Here is a 17,089-nt window from a genome sequence, read left to right on the forward strand (position 1 = left end):
TTTTCATTCAAATTAAATACTTTAATATTTAATATATTGAATTGGCTAAAAAAAGAAAAATAAAAAAATTTTAAGTGGTATATTATTTTATTGAAAGAACAGAAACAATATAATAAACTTTTGAAATAAATAAATATTAAGATGTGCTAAATAATATTCTTGAAAGTATCCTCTAAAAAGAAATATAAAAATAAAAATATTGGAACTAGGCTCTGACGTTCCGAATGCGCAAACCAAGATAAAAAAAATATAAATAAATCTTTATCTGTCAACGCAAAACTTATATCTTCCAAGACTATCACATGTATGTTTATTCATATATCATATTATATAATATAAAATGTGCACAAATACGCACATTGAGCATTTCTTGGAAAATTTATAACAAAAACATTTGAATAATATTTGAATTTCATGCAAAAGCAACCAGAGTGTATGTATATATAATATATGTATATCTTTTAGAATATATTTAGCTTCCTTTTGTAATATATTTATCTTCCTTCTTAAGTTGTTTTTAGCTGTTCTTTTTCATCGACATTTGCGGCATAATGTTTGATGAATCTAGCAGATGGGTCTGTAACATTTTTCACCCAACGCGGCATCCAAAAATAAGGTGTAAAACTTTCCGCTTGCCCCTTGTAATACGACTCAAAGATATTTCTGATACAAATAAAAGACAAAGCATTATTTATAGTTAAATCAAATAATAGAAAAGTTTGCTTAGTAATATGTTTATATATATTACCTATAATAAAGCGCTTCTTTTGTTCTTGGAGTGCAATGAGGATATTTTGTGTAAGCAGCATTTAACTCTTCGTCCTGAACACGATTTTCTATTATTTCTTGGATTATTTGGAAAAGAGATTTCTTGATAGACGCAACTCCGTCACTGAAAGCTTCTTTATGCCTCCATAGTATATGCGGAGGTAATAAACCAGTCCCATCAAAAGCAGATCTTAATAAATGCTTTTCGATTCCATCTGTACACACAATATATAGTATTAATTTTTTAATATACTTCCCTTTGTGCACAATTGAATAATGTTATTTGCAACATCGTCAATATATTATAATGTTAAAGTATTCTACTTTGAGGTTGTCGCATATTGGGATCCAAGGACAAATAATACGATGTAAACTGGAGATCCAAAAATGGTACTCTCAACTCCAAACTAAATGCACTCATTGTGCGATCAGCTCTTAAACCATCATATAAATATATGTCCTTCAATAATCTTAGAGATTCATTATGGGCATCTGCTGCGCTAGGTGCATCTCTGAAATAAATATAGCCCTGTGCCAGCTCATCAGCACCTTCTCCGCTGAAGATCACAATTGTTTCTGTATTCTGCTTTATATATCTTGAAATGAGATACATTCTGCAAGATAAAGAGTTTCTTCAATTCCATTATATATAATTCCATCATTATGGTCATAAAATTTACTTTTCCTTAATAAAAAATTTAAAAAAACAGAAGATTATATTATACGAGTCTTATCTCTCCTCTTAATTTTCTAATTTTTAACATTGAATAATTTGAAAACTAAATAACATTTAATGTTTTGTATCTTAATATAATTTGTCTTACCCTATCGAAGCTCGAATAGTTGTAATGTCGTATGTTTCTAGTGAATAAATAACTTTATTTAATACATCAATTACATCTTTCTCTGTAAAGATAATTTCATGATGTTCACTTCCAATGTAATCTGCAACCTATTAATAAAAAATTTAAGCTTTTAAGTAATTATTGATGAAAAAAGTTGGACGAAAATATGAAAGCTTCCACTTACCTGTCTTGCAGCAATAATATCTGGACTGTCACTCATACCTATTGCAAAACTCTGAATCTTATATGGTAAATTGTGTTCTTTTGCATGTTTCACTAGTAGAGCTGCAACTAAGCTAGAATCTAATCCACCCGACAATAGGCATCCTATCCGTCTGTCTGCCATTAATCGTTTTTCCACTGCTGCTGAAAATAGCTTTCGAATATTGCCATGGATATCTTTTAAATTCAAAGCTGCAAAAGATAAATTAGATGTATTATAAAATATACTTTCAACGTGTATCAATAAAATTTTATCTACTCACTAGGAACATACACATGGAAAGAAGGTGTGTCACCAGGTTTATAATAACTGATATTAGACAAAACCTTTGTCCGACCATCATGCAAAATTTCATATTCCTCATAATGGCCTGGAGGAAATGGTTCTAGTGTCCACTTGCCATTTATGCGTTTTGAAATTTCCATTAAACCCTAAAAAATAATTTTGTCATATTAGTAAAGTGTTTTATAAAAATGTATTTTATAATTAGCAAAGACTTTGGAGAAAAAATGATTTTTTAATGCAATGTACCTTGCTCTCTGAAGAAATGGCTAATTGCCCATCATCTGAATATAATTTAAATAGTGGTCTTACACCATATGGATCTCTGCCTATTAGAATTCTCCTCTTGACAACATCCATTAAACAAAATGCAAATACACCATCCAGAGATCGAGCAACATTGTCAACACCAGCACATGCATATAAATGCATAATCACTTCCACGTCGCATTTAGTAGTGTATTCAAAATGATGTTGTTTTTGTAGCTGCAATATTGTATTTATATTATTTGATAAGAATAATTAATATCTCACCAGTTTCATTAAAATTATCTACATACATTTTAAAGTAAAATACAAAAATAATAATTTAAAGTGTCATATTTCTTGCTACAAAAAAGTTAGAGCTATTAAAATGATGCTTATTAAAGAAATCTATTACATTAATGAAATATAGCAATATGATTATAATATATATATGTGTATAAGCACAAATATGTTACTTATATATCACAGCTGTTGCTTAAATATACTTTTATACATACATAAGAATGTTTTTATATTATTATATTCCATTAAATGATAGATTTCTTATTGTTAAAAAGTATCACTCATCCTTAGCAACTCATAACATTTTTGTAATGTTAAATGACAAATTTAATTAGAATTTTCACATGCTACTCGCTATAATTACATAACACTACCAAGCTTTGTTCAAATCAACGATATTGTCTTCAATAATATATAATATGTAAAAAATCAAAATATATTACTTTATCATAATTATATATCTCCCCATTGCACAGAAGAAAAATATTTGGGTATTTGCATATTCTCATTGGTTGCATTCCATACAAATTATCAACAATGGCTAATCTGTGAAATCCCAGGTATCCATTCTGTAAAAAAATATATATATTTATAAAAAAAAATATATTACTGCACTAAGGATATATATAAAAGAATTTTAATTTTAACGAAAGCATACCTTAACTCTGTTATCAAATTCGATTTTGAAAGCTTCTGGGCCACGATGTGATATCTTGTCAAAATTTTCACAGATGCAAGCCAAGGGCTGCGACTCCAATCCAAACAATGCCCAAATTCCACACATTTTTCTTTTTTTTTTAAATAATCGTCGATTTTCCGATTTATTGCCACGTAGTATGCGATAGATTCCCGCTGTTATAAAAAAAAGAATTTCTGTAGAGAGAAATCTTTGTAAAAGAGATGGAACGGGGACGTAATATTACGCTATAATTGTAGTATAATTTAATTAACGAATGACATAGTAAAATAAAATATTAATTAAATAGTAAAGAGACGGATCTCTCTCATTAGACTGTAGACTTACTTTTGCGCGCCACGTATATCCACGTGTATCCACGTGTATATATACACGTTGCGCTTACACTATCACACTCCCCTCCAGGCCTTTAGGAAAGAGAGGGCGAGAGAGGGGGGGAAGAGAGAGAGAGAGAAATATTCCGATATAAATTGCCAATTGCCAGTATAGAAAAAATCTATATACGCAACGTGAATTATAAATTTCAAGTACTGACAGTATACATATGTATCGGAAATATCCTTGCTCTCATTTCCGATGATGTAACAATCTAGGAGCGACGCGAGAGAACCGAAAATATTCTTTTTTGTCAGCTGTCAGATGCATATGTGAATGACTTTATTTGACGTCATTGGTCACGTGCTTCAGCACGAGACTTGCACGTGTCATTTGAGACTTTTTTTAAATTTATTATTTTTTTTTTTTGAACATTTTCTATCTCGTTTTCCAAATGACGAGCCTAAAGCCTAGTCTACAATAGAGTCGTAAGGTCGTAAACGTAAGAAATTGACCAATCACAGTCGATTATTCTCCTCGAATTCAACTGTGATTGGTCAATTTCTTACGTTTACGACCTTACGACTCTATTGTAGACTAGGCTTTACGCTGGGTCCACAATAGGTGATTTAAGTCCTAAGCCTTAAGAAATTGACCAATCACAGTCGAGTTTTCTCCTCATACTTGACTGCGATTGATCAATTTCTTAAGGCTTAGGGCTTAAATCACCTATTGTGGACCCAGCGTAATGATTTCAATCCGTCAGTATGTACGCTACTTAAGGTTACATGACCCGTACTGAGCATGCGTAAAAAAATCTGATATCACCATGAAGCCAGTGAACAGTGAAAGAGTGAAATAAAATACTTGGTTGTTTGTGTTATACGAATTTAAAAATGGCTTGTCGAATGCTACGTATTTGTAGAGTTGTAAATAATTCGATAAAAAATGCTCAATCTGCTAGCAGTGGTACGACAAATAAAATATGTCACTGTTTATAAATCATTATATAGTTTATAGACGTACTGACAATTTATCATAGAGCTAACCTATACACATTCACTCTAACAAAATTATAAATTTTTTTTCAGGTATATGTAATGTATTGTCTGTCAACCACTCACATTTGTTGAAAGCACACATCCCTTTACTAAATAATGCGAGAAATTCAACGTTTTTTGTGAGCAGTATGTAAAACTTTTATGGATGTAACATTTTGATACCTTCACAGTAGAACATGGTTTGCATTTCATCATGCTTGCTTTTACAGAATCTGGAGATGAATTATGGAAGGGTGTAACGACTGTCAGTAATGCGGGAAGACGTAGAGGTAGAGCAAAAGGATTAGCGAGAAAAAGAGATCTAAACAAGGGTCAGATTATTGGTGTAGGAAAAATTCCAATACAATTTCCTGGCCTAAATGCTCCTGTATTTAGAGGAAGAGAATTGCTTAAACAGCAGAAGCTCCCTGTGGATCCTGAAAGAGAGCAGAAGCTTGCACAAATAAGAGAGAGTCAGACTGGAAGGAAAAGAATAAAATTATCACCATTAGAGCGTGGTTGGACAAGCGCTGGAATGGGTGGCAGAAAGATTGGACCACCCGATCCTATCGGAGAAGGTTATTAATATTTATGCTATAATTGAATTTTATATGATTAAATCAGAAAATCATGTGGCATGATATTTTTTATGTGCCTTATATTAAAGTCTCAAATAATTAATATATTTGTCTTACAGATACTTTTGAAGGTTTTGAAACTTGGATTTTGGAAAACAAATTGATAACTTGTATGACTGGTAACTTAGGGCGCAAGGGTAGAATCAGTTCATTTGTTGTGACAGGAAATGGAAATGGATTAGCTGGATTTGCATTATCAAAAGCACCTGTAGGCAGAGCAGCCTTAAAGGCAGCTAAGAATAGGGCAGGTCAAAGGCTAATATATGTTCCTAGATATAAGGAACATACTGGTAAGGAAATAACTGTAAATACTATATAACATATTTTTACTGCTTTTTTTTAATATTACTTTGTACTTTTCAGTGTTACATGATTTCTTTACACAGTTTGGAAGTACAAAAATATTTGTAAGGAAAATGCATGAAGGATATGGACTTGTTTGTCATCGTGCGCTAATAGCATGTTGCCAGGCAATTGGCATAAAGGATATTTATGCCAAAGTAGAAGGATCTAAAAATTTGAAGCATATTGTAAAAGCATTTTTTATTGGTTTATTGCAACAGGTATGTATATAATGTTCTAAAGACATATATTTTTTCTTTTATTTATATTAAACAGATGAAAGAAAAGACTTTATATATATATAAAACATGAAATTTAAAAAAAGGCAGATTGTTGTGATTAAGATGTGTTTATTAAAGGGAGAGTGTTTTATTATCGAATTATAATTTATTAACAATGATTTCTTGTCTATTTAAATTTTAGGGCTGCATATAAATAACATAATCCTTTATTTAATGTATTATAGAATTTTAATTTAATTACATTATTGAAGATATTGAATAAAATAAAAAATTAAAACTAACTTTTTCACATGGTTCTTATCGACAGATTATGATGTCTCTCAGAAATCATATTTTAATTCTTATGTACCATAAAGCGAATCAATCCCAAATAATGAAAATATTTGCAGAAATCATATCAACAACTAGCGGATGAAAAGCAATTACACTTGGTCGAGTTTAAAGCGGAAAATGGAAACTATCCAGTAGTACTTGCTTCACCATTGAAAGTCAGAAAATCACAAGAAGTGTCATCTAACGAGATTCTCGATTTTACTCAATACTTAATGGGTGGCAAAGTAGTGTTGAAAAAGAAAAAATATCCGCCATTCTTTACTAGACTTCCGTCTTACCAAAACAGATTATTAAAAATGGAACGATTTAGAAATGCCGACGAAACGAGAATACATTTATTAGCGAAGTACGGAGCACTGCAGAGTTTTCTGACCGAAAAGTATCCAGAGGCACAACTACGTCGTAAACGAAAGCCAAAGGAAAATGACGAAACAGAAGAATAAAGAAGCATATAATCGCTATGCTTTTACGTAAATGTTTTAAAATAAAGTTCTTGTGATTAAAATATTAAATTAAAGACACACGCGAGATATCCTAAAATATTTGTCCTTTTTTTCCAAAAATACTTTAAATAAGAACCGATTTCTCCTTTGTAAAAATTTAGGCACTTGTAGTTTTATTTACTCTTCTATTTTTTTAGTTTTGTCCAGCGATGTCTTTTATTCCAATTTTACTGTCCAAACGTGAAAATTTCCAATTACTAGCACTGGTCTGAAGTTGTAAATGTTGAAATTTGCTGAATGAATGTGTTTCTTAATTAAATTAGTGAGCGAGTGACCACGTGCTCAGTTAACTCTGATATTTTTCGGAAATGTGTGCGCAATGTTAGATAGAGTTGATTACAGTGGTCGTCTAATAATAATTAATAGATCCAGATTCGGTTTCGATTGGTGCCACCACGTGTTTCCTCAGGTTCATGTATATTTGATGCCCGTTTCTATCAGTATAATGGTTTAAAAAGTTTGCTCACCTTATTAATGTAGATGCTACAAATTGTATGTAAAATTGAATACTATATTCTTCATGGTATAATACATTTGTAATTAAATTTTGGCGCAGTTCGTCTTAATAGTTTGTAAGAAATTCGAAGCTAAAAAGTTCGCGATTTCACACATTATTTTCCGATATACATAGGCGACAATACGCGTTGTTACGTGGTTGTAACTTCTCCCTCTCCCATTCATATAGTAAGCTAACCACGTGCGTTTAACACGTGGAAGAAATTTACATATTTTTAAAGTTCGCTGTTATAAAGTTCCAATGTATATGACGTTGGCGATTATTACGTTGTAACTAATGATAATTAATTATTATTACTTGTAAACAATACAGAATAATGAGTTACGGTGAGTGAAACGCGATATCTCGTGTTCCTTTATTTTCTTTTGCCCTTGTGAACAAACTTCTTAAATTTAATCGTTGAGTAATTTGCAAGATAACAACATTGAAATTTAAAAATTTCTATTAATATATACGATAATTATTAGAAATTTCATGTTGTCATCTTGTAAATTAATCAACGATTATGTTTAAATCATATCGATAGAAATGGACATTAGTGAGATTAGCAATGTGTAAAACAAATCATAGTTAATACGAAAAATATGAAAGTTTTTATTGTAGTAGAAATAATAGAAAATAGCGTGGTATCATTAGAGGTCGAAAATCTATTGAAAGAAATTTTGAATTTAATTTTTTAAAACTTTACATTTTACGTTATTTATATTATATATATTAATAATGCGTAATAATTTATAAATATATATAGAGATTGCTACACATATATGTATATACAGGGTGTCCCGAAACTACCGCGAGATATTTTAAAGGCAGATTCTCTGGCCAATTTAAAAACGATTTTTCGTCAGCGAAAATGTCGAGGCACCAATAATTTTCGAGTTATAAGCGATTAAAAATAAAGGATTTCTCGTAAACTAAGCCCTCTAGAAATATAATATTAACAAAACCACATTCTTCAATTAATTTTAAGTAAAGTTTCTTTTAATAGAATTTTAATTTAAGGCTTAGTTACAAAGATACATGATGACAAAAATTGGGAACGTGCAAAAAATGATGGTCTCCCTCGACATTTTCGCTGAGGAAAAATCGTTTTTAAATTGGCCAGAGAATCTGCCTTTAAAATATCTCGCGGTAGTTTCGGGACACCCTGTATATGTAATATAATTAAAAATTGTTTACATATTTTCATTAGGCTTTAAAATGAATTTGGATACAGCTTATATCGGTAATCATTTATTAACATTTATATCTTTGAAACATAATTTTATATAATTGTATGTATACATATATATTTTAAGAAAATATAACACATATCTTACATCTTATTATTTTGATATACAATTTGAGAAATCAGAGAATATTTAAAATATTTACTTACATTCATTGAAGTATAATTCTATATCATTATTATATATATAATTTTATGTATACATATATTTTTTAAGAGAATATATATATATATATATATATATATAACACATACATATTATATTATACATCTTATTTAAATATCTTCTTTTTGTAAAAAATTATGGAAATCAGAGAATACTTAAAACATCTTTATTCTATAAAAAGTATGAAAAAATAAATAATTGGAGAAAGTTTTGTATGTGCTTATAAAAAATTGCTTAATTTTTGTTCCATTTTTTTCATATGTTGTTTTATGCCAGGCCCATTTATCGATGACTGGGTGGACCATCTTAAGGAAATCATGAGAGAACGGAAGCAAGAGATAATTAATGAAAAGCTTTATTTGATTTTGCCATGTGGAGGTAAGCAATAAGAGAAAAAGTAAACATGATAAAAATATTATATGATGTTTGTAGAATATTCAAGTAAGTAATGTCATTAATTCTACAATAATAATTATTTTAAATTATAGCACTTACAACATACGTTATCAAAGCTGCCATTTACATAACAAACTATCTAGAACTGGAGCCACATGTAAAGGTACAAATAAGGTACATGGCTATTGAGTTGTTCGACAAATTTATGAACAAATGCTTTTGGGAGGCTTACAATGCCAATGCGGAAAACAATCATAAATGGTTTGAAGTTTATAAGAAGAAAACTTGCGACCATATAAAATTATATCTTGTATCATGTTTTCAATTGGCATGCAAAATGAACTCTCATGCCAATAGTTTAGGAATATCGCAGGTACGTTGAGACAAAATGCGAAAAATTAAAAGGCTCTAGTAAATTTTGTCAGATAAAATTATGCTCCACCTCTGTGTTTTATTAGGTTCTTGAACTTCTACGTGTACTTGACCAAAATTATAAATGCACACGAGATATGGTGTCCTTTATGGAAAAAGAAATTTTCAAGAAAGTAGAATTTAAAATGCCTCTTTACACACCAGTATACTGCATTGAAGTTCTTCTGACAGCAACAGGACTCAGAGACACATCAAGAACAGTTGACATTTCAATGCAATTATTAGATCTAGCTTATTTGGAGGTTTGTAAGATTTTTCTATCTAATTCTTCTTTATAGAACTTTTAAATGTATAATATCATATTTAAAATTTTGTTTTAGCACGAAACAATGTATTGTCACTTTCAATCATATTTTATACGGCAAAATATTCTAATGAGTGAAGAAGAAAAGGAACTGAAAATAAGGATATTGAAATCAAATACACTCTTCTTAAGCGCAGCGATAGTGTTGTGCACAACATATTTTATATCTTCAGATATCAGTGATTCAAACATCATTATAGAAAAAATTATGGCAGATAAGTTGGCAGAATTAACAGATACAACACCCACTGAGATTACCGTTATGTCAAATATATTGTTCCAAATAATGCAATATTCCAAATAATGTGATGTACAAATAATATAAATATAGATATATAGATATTTATGTTAATATAAGCAATATATGTGCGTGTACATAATTATGTAAATTATATATAATTGTTTATCGTCAATATTTTGTAAATGTAAATTGACAATATATAATAAATTATTGTGCATATATATACAATTGTACAAAATATTATTTATTTCTAGGATATTAGTATTAGTAATAAACATTTAAGTAATGGATATATACAATGAAAATAATACAAATAAAAAATGACCCCAATAAATCAATATATAAAAATGAGAAGAAAAACAAATTAATAAAAACCAAGGGCAGAAAACAATAATAATTGTTTTCATAAAAAATCCTTTAATAAAATGGTTCGATATCTCTTTGGATCATTTTCAGTAACTATGTTAACAAAGATATTTATGTTATATACATAAAAACGTTATAAAAATGAATATTGAATACATATACATATGATATTATAAAAATCATGTGCTTCAACCTTTCTTCTGCAATCCATAATAGTTTTAACAAAAAATAAACAAGACGAATTTCATAAATGCAACAGTAAGACACATTGCAAAAATGCCATTGTGTGTAAGGCTAAAGAAATAATATACTCGTAAAGAAAAATGCAATGATAAGATAGTGAGAACAAGGACACTCACCAAAAATTCAGAAGAGACAGGATGAAGACACAAATAGATGGAAAGCACAACCATTAGAAACGTCCTAATGATCATTGTCAAAATGATACAGTTAATATAAACAAATCTCAAGGAGATATTACAATAGGGAGAAGGAATTGACCCTTCATCCTTCCTCTATTTATGTTATTGTTCCTTATGTTAAAATGATGTATTAAACGGTGTATAAATGATGTATTAAACAGTAATTATATGTAACATATATTTTAATAAAAATTAGAAATAATATATATCACTTGAGTATTTTGTAATTTCTTTCTCATTTTATAATACTTTTTCTACTTTATGATAACTTTTTGAAATACATAAAATATTCTCGAAAGTGTATATCTATAAAAATATAGATAGATGCGTACAATTCAATATCTAAAAAAATATTTTGAATGCATTTGATTCATACAAAATTACTGAAATATTCTCTCTCACTGTAGTTAATTAATAATTTATTCCAAAAATTTATAAAACAGTGAAATCAGAATCTTTTGATTTTGTCACTTGACATTGTTAAACAAATAATAGTAAATTACGAATGTCTGGACAAACGTAAAATCTGAAATGATATACATCATACATTATTAATTGGCAAAAAAGGAATCTCAATCTCCAGAGCGAATGCATAAATCATAATATGCGATCATGCAAAACTTTTCTAAGATTTGAAATTACAGCGTTATTACGTCACTCCCCCTCTCCTATGTTTTGTAGCATGTTTTAGGTGCGTTCGAAAATCCACCTGTGGATAAAGTAGTATCTCATTCACCAATCAGGACAGAAGGAGCAAAAATCTCTTTGTTCTGATTGGTCAGTTAGATGCTACTCTACCCCACGCGTAGGATTTCTGAACACACCTCTTAAGATTTGTTTAAATACTAAACTAACCATATTATTTCGATAACGATCATTAGGACATTTTTGAGAGTTGTGCATTTCATTTCTCTGCGTTCTTCATCTTCTTTGGAATTTTGGTGAGTCTCCTGGTTTATTTCCACTGTCTTGTCATTGCATTTTTCTTCACAATATTATTTTTTTAGCCTTACGCACGATGGAATTTTTGCAACGTCTTATTGTTGTGGCTGGAACTGATTAAGGAATTCGCCTTTGTTTACTGTCTGTCAAAGTTATTGTGGATTACATGAAGATTGATGCACACGATTTTTATAATATTATGTATGTATATTTATTTTATTATTCATTTTTGCATTATTTCTATGTATGACATTTTTGTTAACAACTGAAAAGGTATCGAAACGTTTAATTAAAGGATTTTTTATTTTATTATTGAGACATTTATATATACATTAAAATATAATTTACTTCAAAGTAATTGAATAAATAGAGCGAATATAAAACTTATACACATTTTTTTTTTTTTCAGGAAATATATCCATTGATTACTTCACAAAAATTTCTCTTTATACGAGCGCATCTCTAAAATATGTATTAATCCAAACTAATATACATACAACAAATAAGAAGAAACTACAACTATTGACTTGTACAGAAACATCGGTGAGAGATTGTACATTCACAAATGTATATATGTACTAAAACGCGCTCGTCCTCTCGCAGACGGAAGATCTTACCTTTCTATCGATTCGAGTTCGTTTGATAGTGGTGGGGGAGGGAAGTATCATTGACCCCGAGGGTTCCTTTCTTTTCTCGGTCGCTCTCATTTCACCCCTTTCACCACGCGCGCGCGTGCTCCACATCCATTCATATTCGCGGAATGTATGCTACTACGCGAGTAATAAGTACTATCTGTCCTGCCAAAGCGGACGCTCTTTCTATATCAAGCTATTATTCACGATGTCTAATTTACTACCCAATTTACTACGCTCTACTACGAGGTGTTGCTGTTGTGTCGATGAGCGACGATCAGGGCTGGATATATAAAACCATTTGTCTTGTTCCGCATTAGATGAATGATTGATATAATCATTATTATATAATAATATTAAAGATAATTTGTCGTGAAAAAAAGGCACACAATTATATCTTATACTTTCAATATATAATAATGTTGAACTTTAAATATTTTCTTCTATGTGCATTAATTTTCATTCTTTTTTTTCAATAATGTAAAATTATCTAGAATATATAGAATGGCAAAATTTAATATTTTTCAATCTATTTATCCTATTATTCTTTAACGTTAAAAAGAGATATCGTAAAGCTTTCTTCATAAGATTTTCTCTTCTATAGATAAATATATATATGACTTTAAAGAGAGAGTATAAAATTACATAAAATTATTAGATAAAAAAAATATATATAATGTTTAATGTATACTTTAAACTCAGATACATGTCATCCTCAGATACATTTTATTAATTATATTTCTTTACATTTCAGAGAGACTTTCTCAATTCAACCTAATCAAAGTTTGAGAAAAGATTTTATAAAGCCGTCATTCTCTGAAGGTGAAAGGAGGGGACAGAAAAGGGGGGCTTTTCTCCCCTTCTGCGAAGGTCGGGCTTGACTTTGGATACACGATACACCACATCTCTCTGTCTGCATGTGTAAGTGTGCTACACATTGGCATTCTCTCGCGTTGTTCCAAGATGGAGAGAAAACAACGTCGCGATTACTCTCGCGCAAGGTGCTTATAAACACAAGCGGTGTCGTCGATGATCCTGCCGTTTCCGTGCGAAATTGTGCGATGGCGAAGTCCGTCCTGAGTTCGGACCAGTTGCCGAAGGCAGGTCGCGTGAATGAAGGTAAGAAAAAGATTGGTTTTTTCCTCCCTTCTGAAGGAGACGCGCCTCTCCTTCTGTCACAAGACGTTTGACTTGCGCTCTATTGTGATCTTTGTTTCTTTTTTTTTCTTCCTTTTTTCACAAAGAACCGAGCATGGATTAAATATTTATTTATTTATTTATTTTTTGTTTTAATTACGGACAAAGTACGAGGAAGTACAATCAAGTGAAAAACTGATCGCGTTCTCGCGTCACGATTAGTCATTGCATTGGCATCCATAATTGTATTTGTGTGATATCTTTCAGTGTGTCGTGAATGGCTGGTGCACGAGGATGGGGCGCTGGCCTACCGGCTTCAGGATGAAGAAAGTACGTACAAATTTTATGCATATGTTTATCTTTTTTACGGGCGTAAAAAGTGACAGATTTGTGCAGGGCTGTCCTAAGAATATCGCCGGCCCTGGACTGACAAATCTTTGCTATCTTAGGTAGAGCAAAGACGATAAAAAAATTTGTCTGTAAAAATCGAAACTATAGAATATGTAAAATAAGACAAAACAATCCAGAATTGATAATAAATTCATTAAACTGAAATTGTATAAAAGGAGAATGCAGTTTAATTTATTGATATAATTAAAACAATTCTCTGGAAATTTCATTGTTATGCAGAAAGAAAAAAAGAATAGACAATATAATAGTTTTGTATGGAAAAAAGAATGTTTTGTGTAGAGAAAATATCTCAGAAAAAGATTTGACAGCTTTGCTTTTATTGATTATTTGTATTATATTAATGTCTGATTTTTTGTTACACAATTCACAGTCAAAGAACATTATACAGGCAATAAGACGCGTAATGCACAGGTGAGAGAAGATGCGCCACGTGCCAGAGTTGAACAGGAAATGGAAGCATTGAGATATCAAAACTACGTTCAACGGCAGTTAGTATGATTGGCATAAAATGTGATTGTTTAAATATTTTTTCTTATTTGTAAAGATTGTTTAATTATTTCTCTCTTGTAAAGGGAAGAGAGAGATGCGCTTGTCGCGCAGCAAATCGCGATTTCCCTGGAGCGAGAAGAAAGGCAGAGAGAGCGCGAGCTTCAAGATCTGATGAGATTACAATTAAGATTAGGAGATGAAGCTATGCAGCAGGATATTGAAAGGCGTATACAGGAAGAAAAAGACGAGGTAATTACAAAACTTTGCTACTATACTAGCAAATTAATACAGAGAATGATTCTACATTAGGAAAAAATTACAAATACAAGTTAAAATGTTTTTTTACACGACAGGAATTGGCGAAGAAATTGCAGCAAAAGGAGGAAGAAGATCATCCAGACGGTCCGGAAAACGATCAATTAATGTTGGATCAAAAACTGGCGATGGAAGCACAGGATGCGGAGTTGGCAAGAATGCTTCAGGATAAAGAGCGGGCGAAGGCACGTAAAGCGCGAGAGAGAGCGAGACAAAAAAAGTTGGAGCGTGAACGTCTGCAACAGCAGCAGCAGCAACAACAGCAACAGTTTGAAGAACAGAATCTCACGGCGCGACCATCGAGACCGGACAGGCTAGACTTGAAAACTCCACTAGTCAAGAACCGAGCTCGTCATCCGGTCAACTATTCTCAGTATCCGGATCCTGAAGAGATCCAGACGTTGGATGATCCCGTCGATGGTTCGCAAGAAGTAGCGAATGTCGCGGCCATCATCGATCCCACTTATAACGTGCATCGTGGCACTTCCAGCAGCTCGAGTAGCACGATAAGTCCCGTTTACGCTTTGCCGACACCGTCGCAAGAACTGATCGACGACGCGCCGTGTTACATGCCGATTCAAGGTCAGCGACGAAATCAAGTGCAATCGCCATCCAACGTACACGAGGAGAAGCACAAGCGACGCGTTAAGGACGGGTGTAAGCATCAGTGAAAGAAAGAGTTGAAAGATCAGTATTTTTTTATAAAATATATCCTATTCTATTGTTTTTTTCTATTGTCATCAAATGATGACGTAAGTTAATAAGTAGTTAATTCATTTCTAAAAAAGATTCTTGTTTAAGGAGATGCAAGTTTGTTGTACATTGACGAACACATTTATTTGATATATGTATTTACTTCCGGAAGATGTAAATCTTTCAGGTTTTTTTGATTATTTTACATTGACAGGATTTACTGCCATACGTAATGCGACGACGTAACTCGCATTGCGCAAAGTACAATGTGCCTTTTAAGGGGCATAAAAATCTAAGACGGCCTTGATAACACAAGTTGACATTACCTAGCAATAAAAGTTACGATTACTGATCTATCCAAATGGATAGATTATACCGTCCTCGATTTTGTATTTATGTTTCTCGTGTCCATAGTTGTTATGGAATATATGACATTAGCGTAAAAATTGCTTTATCAATGACAATGCTTTCCGATATTAAAGTTTTGACATTTTTAGCAAGAAGTTAAAGCGAAAGAAGATATCGTAGACAATCATAGAATGATTTGCAAGAGATATATATTGTGACGCACACTTAGATGTGGCAAAAAAAAGAAAGAAATAGTAAGTGTATAAATGTTGATTGACTAAAAGTTTATCGCAGAGTCATAATTCAGTCTCATAATTCGTAGATGATTCTGATACACAGGATGTAATTGAAACGCACGAGCAGATGATAAAAGATTAAAATTTTTTTTCTTAAGTTATACTTCAATATTTAAACAATTGAATTTAAATATCTCTTGTATTATCGATACGTTCGATTTGTTTCTGCAAAATGACATATGTTTCTACTACACAAGAGTTTTCTAGCTAATATACGCGATATTAAATTGATAATAAAACTACTTATATATAAAATTTTTTTTATAATTTATAAGATAGAATGTAAAGAATGACAACACTGCCAAAGATAACGCTAATGTGTTGGCCTTTAAACAAATAAAAGAAAGTGTTTATTAAAAAAAATGCGCGCCTTGTGCGTGTATAAAGATCTATATCAAGCGAATGTTACATATTGCAATCTTTTCCTCCGAACTTTAAAACACGATATGAGCAAGCTTTTAAAAAAAATGTTTATCATTAGACGTATTGTTAACTGTAGTATATATCGCGGGGGAAATGTTAGAACAGAAAAATATGAAAAAGTTATATAGTTATTTCCATCTTTCCTTGCTCCCTCAAAAAATATGTTTAATTATTTATAACTTTAAAACGACACATATTTACAAAAGACTCAAAATTTATTTGTCATTAATTCTCGATCATTATAATAGACATACTCAGCCTTGTTTCATACACTTACATACACGCACATAACACACACATAATATATTCACTAATTTATATAAGGACTATTCGAAAGAATCAATCTGTATTGATAGCTTTATTTCTCATATGTATATGTATATGAGAATTAATTTGTAATAATGTATATTTGTGGTGATTGGAGTTTTTTTCTCTTTTTTGATATTATATACATATATACTATGTATTATCTTTCTTATATTCATTTATTGTATTATACATGAGTACATTAATAAATTATTTACAAAGGTATGATACATTTTGCTTTTTTTTTC

The 17,089-nt window shown here is 30.9% G+C and overlaps 4 protein-coding genes across 6 annotated transcripts; 3 read left to right on the forward strand and 1 right to left on the reverse strand.

Moving 5' to 3' along the window:
- Positions 1-84: 84 nt before the first annotated feature.
- On the reverse strand, positions 85-4,002 carry Asns (asparagine synthetase). The gene is made up of 10 exons (XM_083055661.1): positions 3,692-4,002; positions 3,326-3,519; positions 3,111-3,236; positions 2,368-2,604; positions 2,099-2,267; positions 1,798-2,027; positions 1,593-1,720; positions 1,093-1,382; positions 749-983; positions 85-663 (listed from the first exon to the last, which is right to left on the reverse strand). Exons 2-10 carry the CDS (start codon positions 3,449-3,451, stop codon positions 507-509), a joined length of 1,698 nt encoding a protein of 565 aa, XP_082911787.1. The 5' UTR covers positions 3,452-3,519; positions 3,692-4,002; the 3' UTR covers positions 85-506.
- A 501-nt stretch (positions 4,003-4,503) lies between these two features.
- On the forward strand, positions 4,504-6,814 carry Mrps5 (mitochondrial ribosomal protein S5). The gene is made up of 6 exons (XM_083055440.1): positions 4,504-4,648; positions 4,771-4,866; positions 4,950-5,297; positions 5,417-5,647; positions 5,721-5,920; positions 6,331-6,814. Exons 1-6 carry the CDS (start codon positions 4,576-4,578, stop codon positions 6,715-6,717), a joined length of 1,335 nt encoding a protein of 444 aa, XP_082911566.1. The 5' UTR covers positions 4,504-4,575; the 3' UTR covers positions 6,718-6,814.
- A 213-nt stretch (positions 6,815-7,027) lies between these two features.
- Positions 7,028-10,173, forward strand: LOC145946058 (uncharacterized). 2 transcript variants are annotated; one of them, XM_083055441.1, is made up of 6 exons: positions 7,028-7,932; positions 8,487-8,519; positions 8,965-9,066; positions 9,177-9,457; positions 9,543-9,758; positions 9,837-10,173. In XM_083055441.1, exons 2-6 carry the CDS (start codon positions 8,495-8,497, stop codon positions 10,122-10,124), a joined length of 912 nt encoding a protein of 303 aa, XP_082911567.1. In that variant the 5' UTR covers positions 7,028-7,932; positions 8,487-8,494; the 3' UTR covers positions 10,125-10,173. The 2 variants fall into 2 exon arrangements, with proteins under 2 accessions (XP_082911567.1, XP_082911568.1); XM_083055442.1 differs by lacking the exon at positions 8,487-8,519 and having other exon boundaries at positions 7,028-7,620.
- A 1,537-nt stretch (positions 10,174-11,710) lies between these two features.
- LOC145946169 (uncharacterized) lies at positions 11,711-17,066 on the forward strand. 2 transcript variants are annotated; one of them, XM_083055666.1, is made up of 8 exons: positions 11,711-11,790; positions 11,857-11,992; positions 12,201-12,334; positions 13,178-13,542; positions 13,828-13,890; positions 14,342-14,459; positions 14,544-14,709; positions 14,814-17,066. In XM_083055666.1, exons 4-8 carry the CDS (start codon positions 13,341-13,343, stop codon positions 15,444-15,446), a joined length of 1,182 nt encoding a protein of 393 aa, XP_082911792.1. In that variant the 5' UTR covers positions 11,711-11,790; positions 11,857-11,992; positions 12,201-12,334; positions 13,178-13,340; the 3' UTR covers positions 15,447-17,066. The 2 variants fall into 2 exon arrangements, with proteins under 2 accessions (XP_082911792.1, XP_082911793.1); XM_083055667.1 differs by lacking the exons at positions 11,711-11,790; positions 11,857-11,992; positions 12,201-12,334 and having other exon boundaries at positions 13,112-13,542.
- The last annotated feature ends 23 nt before the right edge of the window (positions 17,067-17,089 follow it).

The sequence above is a fragment of the Prenolepis imparis genome, unplaced genomic scaffold (assembly GCF_030444845.1).
Source record: "Prenolepis imparis isolate NDT839.2.m4 unplaced genomic scaffold, iyPreImpa1.0 SCAF_15, whole genome shotgun sequence".
NCBI classification, from domain to species: Eukaryota; Metazoa; Arthropoda; class Insecta; order Hymenoptera; family Formicidae; genus Prenolepis; species Prenolepis imparis.

What these genes read in the sequence shown, in the direction of transcription:
- Asns (XM_083055661.1), bottom strand. Translation starts at nt 3,451, where the DNA reads ATGTGTGGAATTTGGGCATTGTTTGGATTGGAGTCGCAGCCCTTGGCT. An exon ending in CCATTTCTTCAGAGAGCAAG is followed by an intron (nt 2,268 to 2,367) that starts GTACATTGCATT and finishes ATTATTTTTTAG; the next exon opens with GGTTTAATGGAAATTTCAAA. An exon ending in AAAGAAGCGCTTTATTATAG is followed by an intron (nt 664 to 748) that starts GTAATATATATA and finishes TATTTGTATCAG; the next exon opens with AAATATCTTTGAGTCGTATT.
- Mrps5 (XM_083055440.1), top strand. Translation starts at nt 4,576, where the DNA reads ATGGCTTGTCGAATGCTACGTATTTGTAGAGTTGTAAATAATTCGATA. An exon ending in TTCAACGTTTTTTGTGAGCA is followed by an intron (nt 4,867 to 4,949) that starts GTATGTAAAACT and finishes TTGCTTTTACAG; the next exon opens with AATCTGGAGATGAATTATGG. An exon ending in TAGATATAAGGAACATACTG is followed by an intron (nt 5,648 to 5,720) that starts GTAAGGAAATAA and finishes TGTACTTTTCAG; the next exon opens with TGTTACATGATTTCTTTACA.
- LOC145946058 (XM_083055441.1), top strand. Translation starts at nt 8,495, where the DNA reads ATGAATTTGGATACAGCTTATATCG. An exon ending in TTTGGATACAGCTTATATCG is followed by an intron (nt 8,520 to 8,964) that starts GTAATCATTTAT and finishes GTTTTATGCCAG; the next exon opens with GCCCATTTATCGATGACTGG. An exon ending in TAGATCTAGCTTATTTGGAG is followed by an intron (nt 9,759 to 9,836) that starts GTTTGTAAGATT and finishes ATTTTGTTTTAG; the next exon opens with CACGAAACAATGTATTGTCA.
- LOC145946169 (XM_083055666.1), top strand. Translation starts at nt 13,341, where the DNA reads ATGTGTAAGTGTGCTACACATTGGCATTCTCTCGCGTTGTTCCAAGAT. An exon ending in CCGGCTTCAGGATGAAGAAA is followed by an intron (nt 13,891 to 14,341) that starts GTACGTACAAAT and finishes CACAATTCACAG; the next exon opens with TCAAAGAACATTATACAGGC. An exon ending in CAAAACTACGTTCAACGGCA is followed by an intron (nt 14,460 to 14,543) that starts GTTAGTATGATT and finishes TCTCTTGTAAAG; the next exon opens with GGAAGAGAGAGATGCGCTTG.